This window comes from Cyprinodon variegatus, unplaced genomic scaffold (genome assembly GCF_000732505.1).
Source record: "Cyprinodon variegatus isolate N-32 unplaced genomic scaffold, C_variegatus-1.0 Scaffold24, whole genome shotgun sequence".
Taxonomy (NCBI): Eukaryota; Metazoa; Chordata; class Actinopteri; order Cyprinodontiformes; family Cyprinodontidae; genus Cyprinodon; species Cyprinodon variegatus.
Window position 1 is genome coordinate 1202711 of NW_015150477.1, and position 12041 is coordinate 1214751.

The 12041-nt window shown below is 39.1% G+C and overlaps 2 protein-coding genes across 2 annotated transcripts in view; both read left to right on the plus strand.

Moving 5' to 3' along the window:
- The window catches only part of hsd17b14 (hydroxysteroid (17-beta) dehydrogenase 14), a 6970-nt gene extending 2189 nt beyond the window's left edge, over window positions 1-4781 (plus strand). The window contains exons 4-9 of the mRNA XM_015394113.1: window positions 954-1020; window positions 1121-1212; window positions 2088-2192; window positions 2264-2331; window positions 3366-3462; window positions 4460-4781. Of these exons, the coding sequence (XP_015249599.1) occupies window positions 954-1020; window positions 1121-1212; window positions 2088-2192; window positions 2264-2331; window positions 3366-3462; window positions 4460-4606 (576 nt within the window). The 3' untranslated portion in view covers window positions 4607-4781. The remainder of the gene's footprint in view (window positions 1-953; window positions 1021-1120; window positions 1213-2087; window positions 2193-2263; window positions 2332-3365; window positions 3463-4459) is intronic.
- A 154-nt stretch (window positions 4782-4935) lies between these two features.
- Window positions 4936-12041, plus strand: part of LOC107097097 (branched-chain-amino-acid aminotransferase, cytosolic-like) — a 12509-nt gene continuing 5403 nt past the window's right edge. Inside the window, exons 1-6 of the mRNA XM_015394101.1 lie at window positions 4936-5152; window positions 8657-8728; window positions 9074-9274; window positions 9438-9548; window positions 10444-10563; window positions 10665-10828. Of these exons, the coding sequence (XP_015249587.1) occupies window positions 5135-5152; window positions 8657-8728; window positions 9074-9274; window positions 9438-9548; window positions 10444-10563; window positions 10665-10828 (686 nt within the window). The 5' untranslated portion in view covers window positions 4936-5134. The remainder of the gene's footprint in view (window positions 5153-8656; window positions 8729-9073; window positions 9275-9437; window positions 9549-10443; window positions 10564-10664; window positions 10829-12041) is intronic.

Genomic DNA, 12041 nt, shown 5'->3' on the forward strand with positions numbered 1-12041 from the left:
GGACAGGAGTGAAAATCCACTCCCGTGTCAGTCTCTACCCGGTTAGATCCCCACAGCCTCCACTCTGGGTCTCTAAGCTAGACCCCTTAACTCCACACTGCTTCCCAGGCGCCGCACAGTGGCAGCCCACTGCTCCCCAAGGGGATGGGTCAAATGCAGAGCAAAATTTCTCCAGTGCGAGATCAATAAACCTTTATTATTATGTTGTTGTTATTAATTATCACTGTCTTGAGACTTTTGTGATCATGGAGGGAGGTTAATTAGTCCAACATTCTCTTTAAGGCCATATGATCTTTATTTATAATTTCCTGCCCTATCAGAGTGATACTGCTATCTCCTCTCAAAGCCTTTGTTGGAGAAACAGGCCCACAGTATCATAGTCCTCTACCATGCCTTACATTGGGAATCAAGTGATTGTTGAAACTTTGTTTCACCAAAAGTCCTGTTTGAGTGTTTTGGCGCCAAACAGCTTCCTTACAAAATACTAGCAAAGTTGAGCAAACTCCATGTGAGTTTGTGATGCCAGCTTTTTGCTCTAAAAACAACCAATTAACATGCAGCTAGCATCTAATGGTTGCTATGGAGACTCGATATCCCTAAGATGCCTCTTTTTTCTTAAACATTTAGCTTAAAAGACCCTTTTACTTGAGCTTATTTGAATGGCATGCTTCATTCACTTTAACTCTATAAATATTATAGACATATCAATGACTGTGAGGTACATAACATGATAATTTTCATTTCTAAATATATTGAACTCAAATCAAATGCTTTTTTATTTTTTCTTTACAGGTCAGTGTTGATTATTCTGCATAAAAGATTGAAAAAAAATATCAAAACATAAATATTAAGACTGACAATAAATGTTCAGTGAGTTAGAATTGGATCCTGGGAAAATGACCATAAATCTGGAAATCCCCGGTTTTGATCAGTATTTTTCTTTGTCTTTTCAGCAATTAATTACAGCCACCGTGGAGCTTTATGGACACATCGACTGTTTGGTGAACAACGCAGGCTGGCGTAAGTCTCCTCATTCAGCAGCTGTCATAACGGTATCGAGATACAGCGACTAATGTTGGAGTTTTTCTTTCCTTTTTTTTTTTTTTTTCTTTCATGTCAGACCCTCCTCACAAACCGACTGATGAAATCACAGCAGAGGAGTTCAGGGATCTCCTGAATCTGAACCTCATCAGCTACTTCCTAGCTTCCAAAGTAAGCTTTTATGAGTGTCCACAATTTTTTATTATTTATTTTTTATTTATTTTGCTTTTTTTTAACACAAATGTTAAAGAAAAAGTACGGAAGAGGATTAGGGCCACTGAAGAAATAAAAAAAGTTAACTGATTTTTAAATTATATTTAAGTGTATGAGAAAAGAGTCAGAATTCTGACTGTAATCTCAGAATTCTGACTTTTTTCTCACATTCTGACTTTAATCTCAGAATTGTGGATCTTAATGTAGATGGGCACCATGAAGGAAGAGGTGTGGGAGCACTCAGCTTCACTGACAAAGATGTGAGTTGTTTGGGAGGGCCAGTGACACATTGGTGGAAAATTAAGGAATTAGGCGACTTTTTACGTGCTCAAGGGGTCTCCAGTGATGCCATTTCATTGATGGAAAAGCAGAAGGTGATTAAAACAAGAGAGCTGGTTCAATCTCTAAAGCAGACATGACTACGGCTTGATGCTAACAAGTTTGTTAGCTGTCAGAATTCAGTCATAATTCTGAGATTGAATTCAGAATTCTGAGAAAAAATTCAGAATTCTGAGATTAAAATCACAATTCTCAGATTAAAGTCATAATTCTGAGATAGGGTCAGAATTCTGACTTTTTTCTCATATTATACAGAAATAAAATTTCAAAACCTTTTTTTTTTAAGTGGCCCTAATCCTCTTCCGTAAAAAAAGTAATCATTTGCAAAGATATGTTGATTTAAACCTTGATGTGAAATCGAAAGAATCATCAGAGGAGTGGAAACTGTTATGTTACCTACTTATATGTTCCATATAATCTATTCTAGATTTGTTTTATTTCGTAAGAGCAAAAAACATAACTGGAAATATGTTTTTATCTCCCTCTCCCTGCAGCTTGCATTACCATATCTACGTCAACGTCAGGGAAACATCATTAATGTCTCCAGTCTAGTAGCCACCATAGGTCAGAAAGATGCTGCACCTTATGTTGCAACCAAAGTAAGTACAGAAAGAATCAGAAACTCACAAATGCATATGGCTGTTCTGTAATGCAACTTCTTCTCCACAAGGGGGCAATCATTTCCATGACAAAGGCTATGGCTGTGGATGAGAGTGGACACAATGTGAGAGTAAACTGGTGAGCAAAACATTATTCCAGATGTAATCACTCAGTCAAAGCAGAAAAAGTTAAACAAAATCCGGTCAAATCAACAAGTTTTTATTCTTTAGCTTTTTGAGTCCTAATCCATTTCTATTTAACACTGACCAACAGATCATTTCTTGAGCTTTATATACTTGTGCATATTTTCATGCTTTTTTAGGAAGGAGAGATTGAGGTTAAACTTTAAGTTTCTGTAACCTTTAGCCTCTAAAGACATAACCTGTAAGCTTGTGGAAAGTTACATGTATGTTCCCGAAAGTAATTCCCAGGAGTAACTTCTGAGCTCCAAAGAGAAGAAATTCTAGACGGCTAGAAGTTCCTAAAAGTGACCTTTAATTATCCGGAGATGTAACCTTTTACCAGACCAGCAGGTTTATGTTTTGAACCAGGTGATTTCTTTTGCTATATTAAATGTAAAAAAAAAAAAAAACACAAATCTGCACTAAACCATTCCTGAATTGCTTGCAGTTGTGTCTTTTGTAGGATGTTTTGCTCCCTGTCCTCGTGTCTGTGCTCTTAGGGGAGCACCTTCCCAGGGATAATATGGAGCCCCACAAAGAGAATCTATCAGGATGCTTTACTGTACTCATAATTTCTTCCCTCTACTCAATATTGAATTCATCAGAAAGTAAAAGTTTAGTTTTTTATTGTCTGTGTTTGTTCCTCCTAATCTTGGTCTTTTACTTTCAGAGGCAAAGTTGTCTCTACTGCTGACCCTCTTAGCCAAGAATATTTCCAAAAATCTTCACTTAACTGGGTGTGAAGATGCCTTTAGTAGCTTGCTGCCATTGTTAAGCAAGCTCTACACTGGTGGGGACACCATTTTGTTGCACATACTTGATGATAAACACATCCACGGACACTCTGTCATCATTGAAGCCATCTTTATAGCAAATCGTTTCACAGAAGTTTAGAAAACATTTATGCATTTACAAAAATCTATGCTGAAAAAGAAACTATAGAAGTATTAATTAGTTTGGGTATCAATGAGTGTCGGACATGTGCTGCAGCATCTCTCCAGGGAACGTGTTGACTCCTCTGTGGGAAGAACTTGCAGCCCAGACGGCTGACGCTGAAGCTACCATCCGGGCGGGGGAAAATGCGCAGGTGAGGCCTGGAGAATGTTTGAAGCGTTGGGGGTCGTTCATTGAAGATCAGCATTCAGGGCTTTGGTGTGGTGACCTGGTTTGCCTTGTGAAAAGCCTCCAGCTGTTTCTGGTCTTACAAAGTAACAGCTCAAGTGCATTAGCAAAACACTCCTGCTCTTTTCTGTTGTTTTGTTAACGAGGCAAATGGCTTCATTACAACCGGTCAGTTATGTTGTAGAAGGAACACCTTTATTCTTAGGACCAGCAGGGAATAAGTCACCAAGTCTGGAATGTTGAAATGCTAATTAGACAAGCATCTGAGGAAACTAGTTGATCATTGTTTTAACTGAAAATAGAACAACTTGATGATCAGATGTTTCATCCCTATAGTTTTTTTTTTCTTTTTTTCCTAGTGAGTTAGATCTGTTGTTATTTATACTTTGCTTTATTTTCCCAAAGACTTTTTACGCCTTGAATCTTTGTCTGCAAACACAGATTTTTATCTGACACAGACATCAACATCTAAGAAGTGGGAAGAGTACAAGAGTTTTCAAAATATGATGGAAATAGAAAAGTAAAATTGCATTTGTTTTTGTAGCCCATCTTTACTCTGATATGCTTAAATAAACTCCGAATCAACTTTTGCTTTCAGTATCATGGAACTAGTAGTTTAAATTTATTATTTAGAGGCTGTTTTCCTTCACTCAGTTACATATATCTCAGTAAAATAGAATGAAATGTGTGGTTGTTATGCAACAAAACATGGAAAAAGTCAAGCAATATAGATAGTTTTGCAAAACATTGTATTGATTTATTTCCAACGGCTGTTTTTCTATCACAGCCTGATAAAGTTTACTTTTTATGTTACGTTATGTGGTATAAGTCGAGAGGCATTTTAAATATAAGCTATTTAAGCAGATTTTACAGCTTTGCAGCAACTGTGGGAACAGCTGCGTTGTTCCAAACACACAATGTGGCCTTGTTCAAGCTCTTTCTTGTGTTTTCCTCTCCAACAGCTGATGGGTCGGATGGGGACGGAGGCCGAATGTGGACTTGCTGCTGTGTTTCTGGCTGCAGACGCTTCGTTTTGCACAGGCATCGACCTGCTGCTCAGTGGAGGAGCTGAACTCAATTATGGCTTCAAGAGTCAGATCCCAACCTGAGGGTCTGTGAACCTTCATGGTGTCAGCAGATTGATTCAGATGCTGACAGTATGACAACCCACCTTATGATAAAATTAGAACAAACATGTTTGTGCTCTAGTGGGAAAAGAAAATAATTTAGGCATTTTCCGTGGTTAAGGCATGTTTAGGTATCCAGGTCAACTGTAACAGGACCCACACCACTCCCCTCTTGAGACACCAATCCACACCAAGCAGCTTGACCTACAGTAACCTTTGTTTTTCTGAGCCAATCAGATTCCAGGCTTTTGTCACGCCTCCAATAACTTCCTGAATGCCATTGGAAAACTCATGTTTTGTTGTATTTAATCAGCACATCTAATATGTTTTTTAATTATTAAACTGCAAAATTAAAACTGTAATATATTATACAACACGATTACTGAATAACTGTTTAAATATAATAAGCTGTTTATAAATCGGCTTTGTGCGGCTGGCTGAGCGGAACAGAGTTGGAGTTTTATTTGTTTCCACACGGACGAATAATCTCGGCTTATCAGCGCAGAGGAGATGGCAGCCCTCCGGACGGTGAGTGACTTCACTGGCTGATGTGGCCCTTATCTGTTGGTCCAGATTGCAGTGGTTGAACAATATTTAACCAGGCTACACTGAGGAAAAAAGAAAGCGGTTACAGTAGATCTGACTGGCTCCCGCCAGGGGTCCGACTCCTCAGCTCTGTCTGCGGGGAAAGAACCGCTCACCAGACTTCCTTCATGAAAGATTGAAATAAAGTTTCTCCTAAAAGTTAAAATCTTCAGCAACCAAGAAAAGTTGGAATATGAACTCTAAAGGGTAGACGACAAATTCGGCTTACGTGTGGCGTTCGTTTTTATAACTTTAATGTAAGAAATAAGGTATTTTTATATTGGCGCAACTTTAGACCCCATATGGATTGAAAACGTGTACTTTCTTTTTGGACACTACAACATAGAGGTGTTGCTAAACTATAAATTTTAAAAAAAGTTTTATTTGATTTAGGCTGATGTGCTTCTTATGCATGGTTAAAATTTATTTGTTTAGAATGTTGACATGCTTTCCCTTTCTGCAACCTTGTTTTTTGTATATATATTCAAATAATTGAGCATAGTTTTCCTTTCCAGAATTTGCAAAAAGGGAGAAAAGAAATATAGCTTGGTGTAAAATGTCAGTGCAGGAGGCAGAAAGAGAAAAAAACTTATTCCATTTATAACACATCCATGTCTGCTGCTGATTCAAGTCCTGAAAGGTGCAAAGTGTGTCTTCTATGGATCAGCTTCATTTGTTCAAACCTTAAGAATCTGTCTACTTTATCAAGTTACAAGTGGATCTTTGCACAAAACTTTGATTGGTAAACTTGGTCCAATCTCTAATACTGGTTTATCAAAACATTTAAAGCAAGTTTAAACAATTTCTCTGGTACAAATGGGTATCGTTAAAGAAAATATAGCACTAAAAATATATTTTTTAAATAAATGATATAACAAAAATCCCCTATCTGGTTTAAAAACTGATGTATTCAGTAATTTTATTCTTCTTTTAGGGGGCAAATTTTTATAGTGATGGCCGCAATCGGACATTGGAAATCTCTTTGATATCAGCCAAAAGAAACAAATATTGGAATTTATCAGTCTGCATATAAAATCTCCAATATAAGCAAGCTGATAGAAACGCTGCTTGTGTTTAAAGTTTATTTAACCCATTGGTTAATAAATGGGTATGGTGACCTCACACCTATTATTGGCTATAGTTCTGTTTGGGTACCACACCATGTTTATTTCTGCGGCGCTTTAAACACAGCAGCAGCCCAAAGTGATTGACAAATATATAAAACGGTAAGTAAAGTATTGATAAATGGTAATCAACACATCCCAAACAGAAGGAAAGAGTGGCACATTAAAATACAGACGTTAACTCATTTTGGGATTAAAGCCAGAGGAAAAATGTGTTTTTTTTAAAGACAGAAAAGAGATAAAGGACCTTATCGACCCTCATTAGCAACTTATTTCACTATATAGGAGTCAGAGCTGCAGAGGTATTTGGGAGTGCCTAAAGTAAAGATCCAAGAGCATGTGATGGAATATAAATGTGCAATTCTGACAAATAAAAAAGGTTAAGATCATGTAAAGACTCAAAATCACACAAAATAACTTTAAAATAGATTCAAAGCTGAATAGGAAGCCAATAAATGATGCTAAGTGGTGTAAGTTAGCACATACCAGAGTTATGACCTTATTTACCTGCAGATGTTAAAAATCATGCAGCATCATCTTACACCAGCTGTAGTCATGGCAGCGAGGCTAGACTAACTCGGTTATTTCCCTTTATAGAACTTTTTTCTAAGATTCCAGGCTAAGAAATAAGTAATTAAAGTTCATATGATTGATTCTAATATCGTATTGGGTAAATATTAGCATGTTAGCAAATGTTGCAAGACATCCCTAACCCTTTCCTCCACCATCCACCCATCTTTTTTTTTTATTCCCATTCAGTTTGTTTGTAAAAGGATCTAAATGTGAGAAGAAATCATGAAGGACTTCTGAATGTGATCCATCAGAGCAGGTCCACTGTTCTTTTCTCCTTTCTCTGCAGGCGTTTCCCTGTATGGTGTTTCTTTATCAGCGTCTCCAGTTTCCCTTCAGTTGGATCTTATAACAAAAAGCTCCTTTGTTTTGGCTCTTAATCCTGGTCATAGTTTATAGTTGATTCTGACCTTCTTGTGTTTAGAGGTCTGTTCAGGTAGATTATTGCCAACCTCCACAAGAGTTGCAAAAGTAAATCAATACTGACAGAACCTGTTTTACAAGAACTAAATATTGACTAACTATGTAAACACCCTGCAGGTTATTATGTGGCAGAAAAGGAACTGAAAGTTGTTGTAATTACTTCCAAAGATCAGTCCTGATTCTCTGACCACAGATTATCTATTTCTCTGCACTTCTATGTTGTGGTTTTCCAGAACAGCAGATGTTGCTGTTTTATCTTGTTTTGCAGGTCTAATTTTAATTATAATAATTAGGGATGCACGATATAATCGGCCCCCTATCGGTATCGGCCTGTATCGGCCTTAAAACTGAATATCGGACATCGGCCACCCCACCGATATTTAACCCGATATTTGATCAGCTTCTGAGTTTCTAAAGTCTAAAAAAAAAAAAAAAAAAAATACTACTTCCTCAAAAACTCCTTTTGTACAGACTTAAAAACTTCTATCTTCATATGGTGATATATTTCCATTTAAAAACACCATATCAATCTCTTTTACTAATGAAATATTGCTATATCTCATCGTTATGCTACGAAATTCCCCGAAAATTCACGAAATTTTGCCATATTTTTATATGTTGATATATTGACGCGGTATCGATCTATTTTACTAACAAAATCTCACAAGAATTTGCAAAATATCACGAGAGTTTGTAACAGAACGATGAAATTTCACAAGATTTTGAAAGTAAAATAGATCGATACCGCGTTTTTAAAAATCTATTTGATATCAGCATATGAAAATATATCTGAGTATATTATTTTTTCAAAGTGTCAGAAATGGATAACAAAACTGCTATTTTCAATGACTACTTATTTTTGTCCAGCTTCAACATCGGTATCGATATCGGTTATCGGCTACATGAGTTTTAAAATATCGGCATATCGGATATCGGCCAAAATCCCAATATCGTGCATCCCTAATAATAATTTAACTTTATTGATCTCGCATTAGAGAAATTTTCCTCTGCATTAAACCCGTCTCCTTGGGAAGCAGTGGGCTGCCGTTTTTCGGTGCAGTGTGGGGTTAAGGGTGCATCTAACTTTAATTCATTGTGCAGGTTTGGCCTCGTGTTTCTATTCCAGTCTGGTGTCCTGCTGCCGAGTGTCGGGAGAGGCATACCGTGACTATCAGATAAACTGATTGGTGCTCAGGCACACACTCCCACAGACACAGTGCAGCCGATGTGTTTGTTCACTATAGCTTAATGAGAAGGAAGCAAGTCACCTGGTGAAACGTTATTTTTATTCTTAGCCTCCAGATAACTGAGATGTTGTTTGCTTTACCAGGCGCTCCATGCACGACTTGTTCAGACTCTCCCCTTCTCCTTTGGCTCCCTGCGATTTGCCAGCTCCTTTAAGGTAAGTAGGGAACTTGTCGGGTAAGACCTGCACATGCTTTGTTCATTGAATTTTTTTTTTTTTTAGATTTTTGTTTAAAAAAAAAGGTTTCCTCTCATGGATAACCAATTTCCTTCTCTCGCCTTTTCTCACTCTTTCCTTGTTTAAATTTTTTTTTTTAATTCAGTTTAATTGAACCTGATTAAAAAAAAGAAACAGAACTATTACTCCAATATTTTTTTTTTTTTTATTTTATTTAAGCATGCTTAATCAATACCCGGTTTGAAAACAATCACTGTATTCGTGGCCTGCTCTGTTCTGTTCTTCTCCCTTCCTCCTTCCTCTGGTTCTCCGGTTCCGCCGCAGGCAGCAGATCTCACCATCGAACGCAACCCGAAATGCAAGCCGAAGCCCGACCCGTCCACTCTGATGTTCGGCAAGCAGTTCTCCGACCACATGCTGACAATCAACTGGTCGGAGGCGGACGGCTGGGAAGCTCCAAAGATCAAACCCTTCCAGAACTTGTCTCTGCACCCAGCCTCCTCCGCCCTGCACTATTCAGTAGAGGTAAAGAAAAAGAACAAATAGCTGAACCCTCTGTTATTTAATGCAGCAACTGTTTACTGTGCAGTTAAGTGAGGATTGATGGATTAATTACGCACTCCCCACACTTCCTGTGTTTGCTTCCTCACATTTAACATTATAAAAAAAATTTTTTTTTCTATTGTAGCTGTTTGAAGGCATGAAGGCCTTCCGTGGAGTCGACGACCACATCCGTCTGTTCAGACCGATGCTGAACATGGAGAGGATGCATCGGAGCGCGGAGAGGAGCTGCCTGCCTGTGAGTTTGAACCCCAAATGTGCTGCTAATGCAGCTCCTTATCAGCCCATATGTCATTAATCAGAGCTGCAACAGCACTGAAAGATTTTAGGACTGCTAAAAATAAAAAGGCCTCCTTCCAAAAGACCGCTGCCCTGTTGGATAAAAACCAGGGTTCCCGCGGGTCCTTAAAAAGTCTTAAAAAGTCTTGAATTTAACTTGCCTTATGCTGTAGGAACACTGAAAACCCACTCGCCTGATTTATCTCAGTCTGTCTCTGCAGACAAAGAAATGCTGGGTCACCCGGCAGGGAGCTGAGGCTGACTCAACTCCAACCACTTATTACCTCTAGTTACAGTTAAAGCAACAATGTGCAACTTTTAGCCACGAGGATCGCTAGACTTGCAGCTTCCAAGGTTTAGCACCACTGAAGGCTACTGGCAGCATTGCACTGCTGCAAAACCTGATTCACCCCTCTAGATTACCCTCTAGAAGAAAACACAGAGGACAGACGCCTGGATGAATCAGTCTGTTCAGTAATGAAAGACAGGACAGAAAGGAGCTGCTGAAGTTCAGGAAGTAGTGGAGCAGGGCATAGAGCTCGTTCTTCTTCTTCTATAGCGTTTTTTGGCAGTTTACAAATTTCATGTATTATTGCCGTCAACTGGTCGCAGATGTAATTCCAAATTTCTAGATTCCATTTTCGATCAGGCTACCATGCATTGCACTGGGCCACCTTGTTAAAAAGCATAGAAAAAAAGGTGTGTATGGGATTAAAAAATAATTTTAAAAGAACATGTTTCAGAACATTATCGTATTCGTCAGCATAGGCCCTGTGAAACGTCTGATAAGTAATGTGTGTTTAAAAGGAAAATGTTTTTTGGACCTTAAAGGTGATCTCTGGTTTGTTTTCTAGCTGTTTGATAAAGTCGAACTGCTGGAGTGCATTAAGAAGCTGGTGGAGCTGGACAAGGACTGGGTTCCTTTCTCCCAGGACGCCAGCCTCTATATCCGACCCACCTTTATAGGAACTGAGGTGAGTTTGGGCCTGATGATCTCAGCGCTACTTCAATATTTCTGAAACTCTCATATTTTGTAATGATTTCCTGCTCCTATTACTGTTGCCTCCCCGTCCAGCCGTCTCTCGGTGTGTCTCGACCCGGGAAGGCGATGATCTTTGTCATCATTGGGCCTGTTGGACCGTACTTCGCCACGGGGACCTTCAACCCAGTTTCTCTGCTTGCGGATCCAGGGTTTGTCCGTGCTTGGCAAGGAGGAGTCGGGGCGTACAAGATGGGAGGGTGAGTTTTCATCCCCAGAGTGATAGACGGACTTCTCTTTTATGGTGGTTTGGGTTCGGTCCAGCTCCTTTCGGTTAGAACTCTGATGTTCAGCTGACAGAATCCAGACATCTCTATCTGTAAAAGGAAGAAAGAGAAAATGGAGTTTAGACAGAAGAGAGAGAAAGCTAATCCTACTTTGCCTCCTAGAAATCTTTGGGGCCTGTTTGGGCGAGCAGCTTGGAGCTCCTCACGTCGGAATCCTTTCATATTCTGCTTTCCCAGATGTTGAGTCAGTTTGGAATCCGGGGAATGTAAAGGCTGGGTTTACCGCCAGAGGCACTTCATCTCCCTCTGTGTGGCTGAGCCTCTACTGTCAACGAGCGCTGATGGTCTGTGGGGACCTGATCGGCACTTCTGAACAAAAAGAGAAGAGCTTGATTCTCAGCTCCTTCCTCTGGGTTTGTCCAGGCTTCCACGTGGCTCTGCTTGCAGCACCTGCTAAGCTCCTGGATAATTGCATAATCGCACTCAACATCCGCTCCGCTTGGTGAGCCATTAAAGAGCCGCTCTCTTCCCATCAAAAGGTGAAAGAAAGCATCCGCCCTAAAGCCCAATTTAGCAGCACTAGTCAGACAGGACGCCTGTTTATCGCCGCGCTGCAAAGGTTCTGTAATATGTTTTCAAATAAAATGGTTCCTAAATCAGTCCTGCAGTCCTTCCACAAATGGAAAAAAAAAGATCCCTGTCCAAATGGTCTCCTTTCAGGTATCTTTGTCTTTGTAGATAAAATTTGGTCACATTCGGGTTTCCTTATTTAATATTTTAAGATGAAACTAGTTCAAGTAAAGATCAAATAAATAGTTTAAAAAATAAAAAATAGTAAAAAATAAAAATAAGAAGAAGAAAGCAGGACTCTTAACAAAATCTACGTTTTCTTTGTTTAGAGGAGAAAAATGTGATTCTAAATTGTCACCCAGGATGGACTTAAAATTTCCTGTAAACAAGCTTTCCTCTCAATTAACAACATCTTAGTCAAGATTTTCTCCTTTGAAACTTTGAGTTATGGAGCAGAACAGTGTTGGTTCAGTGCGTGTAGCCCGTGTTTACAGCCTGGTTCCTAAACCAATCAAATGAGAGCTCTCAGGGTAGCCAGAACATAGCAGCAGTATGGAGGTCGCAAGAGAAACAGAGCAGAAATTAGGGGTGGGTATCTGCAAAGAAGTCATTAATC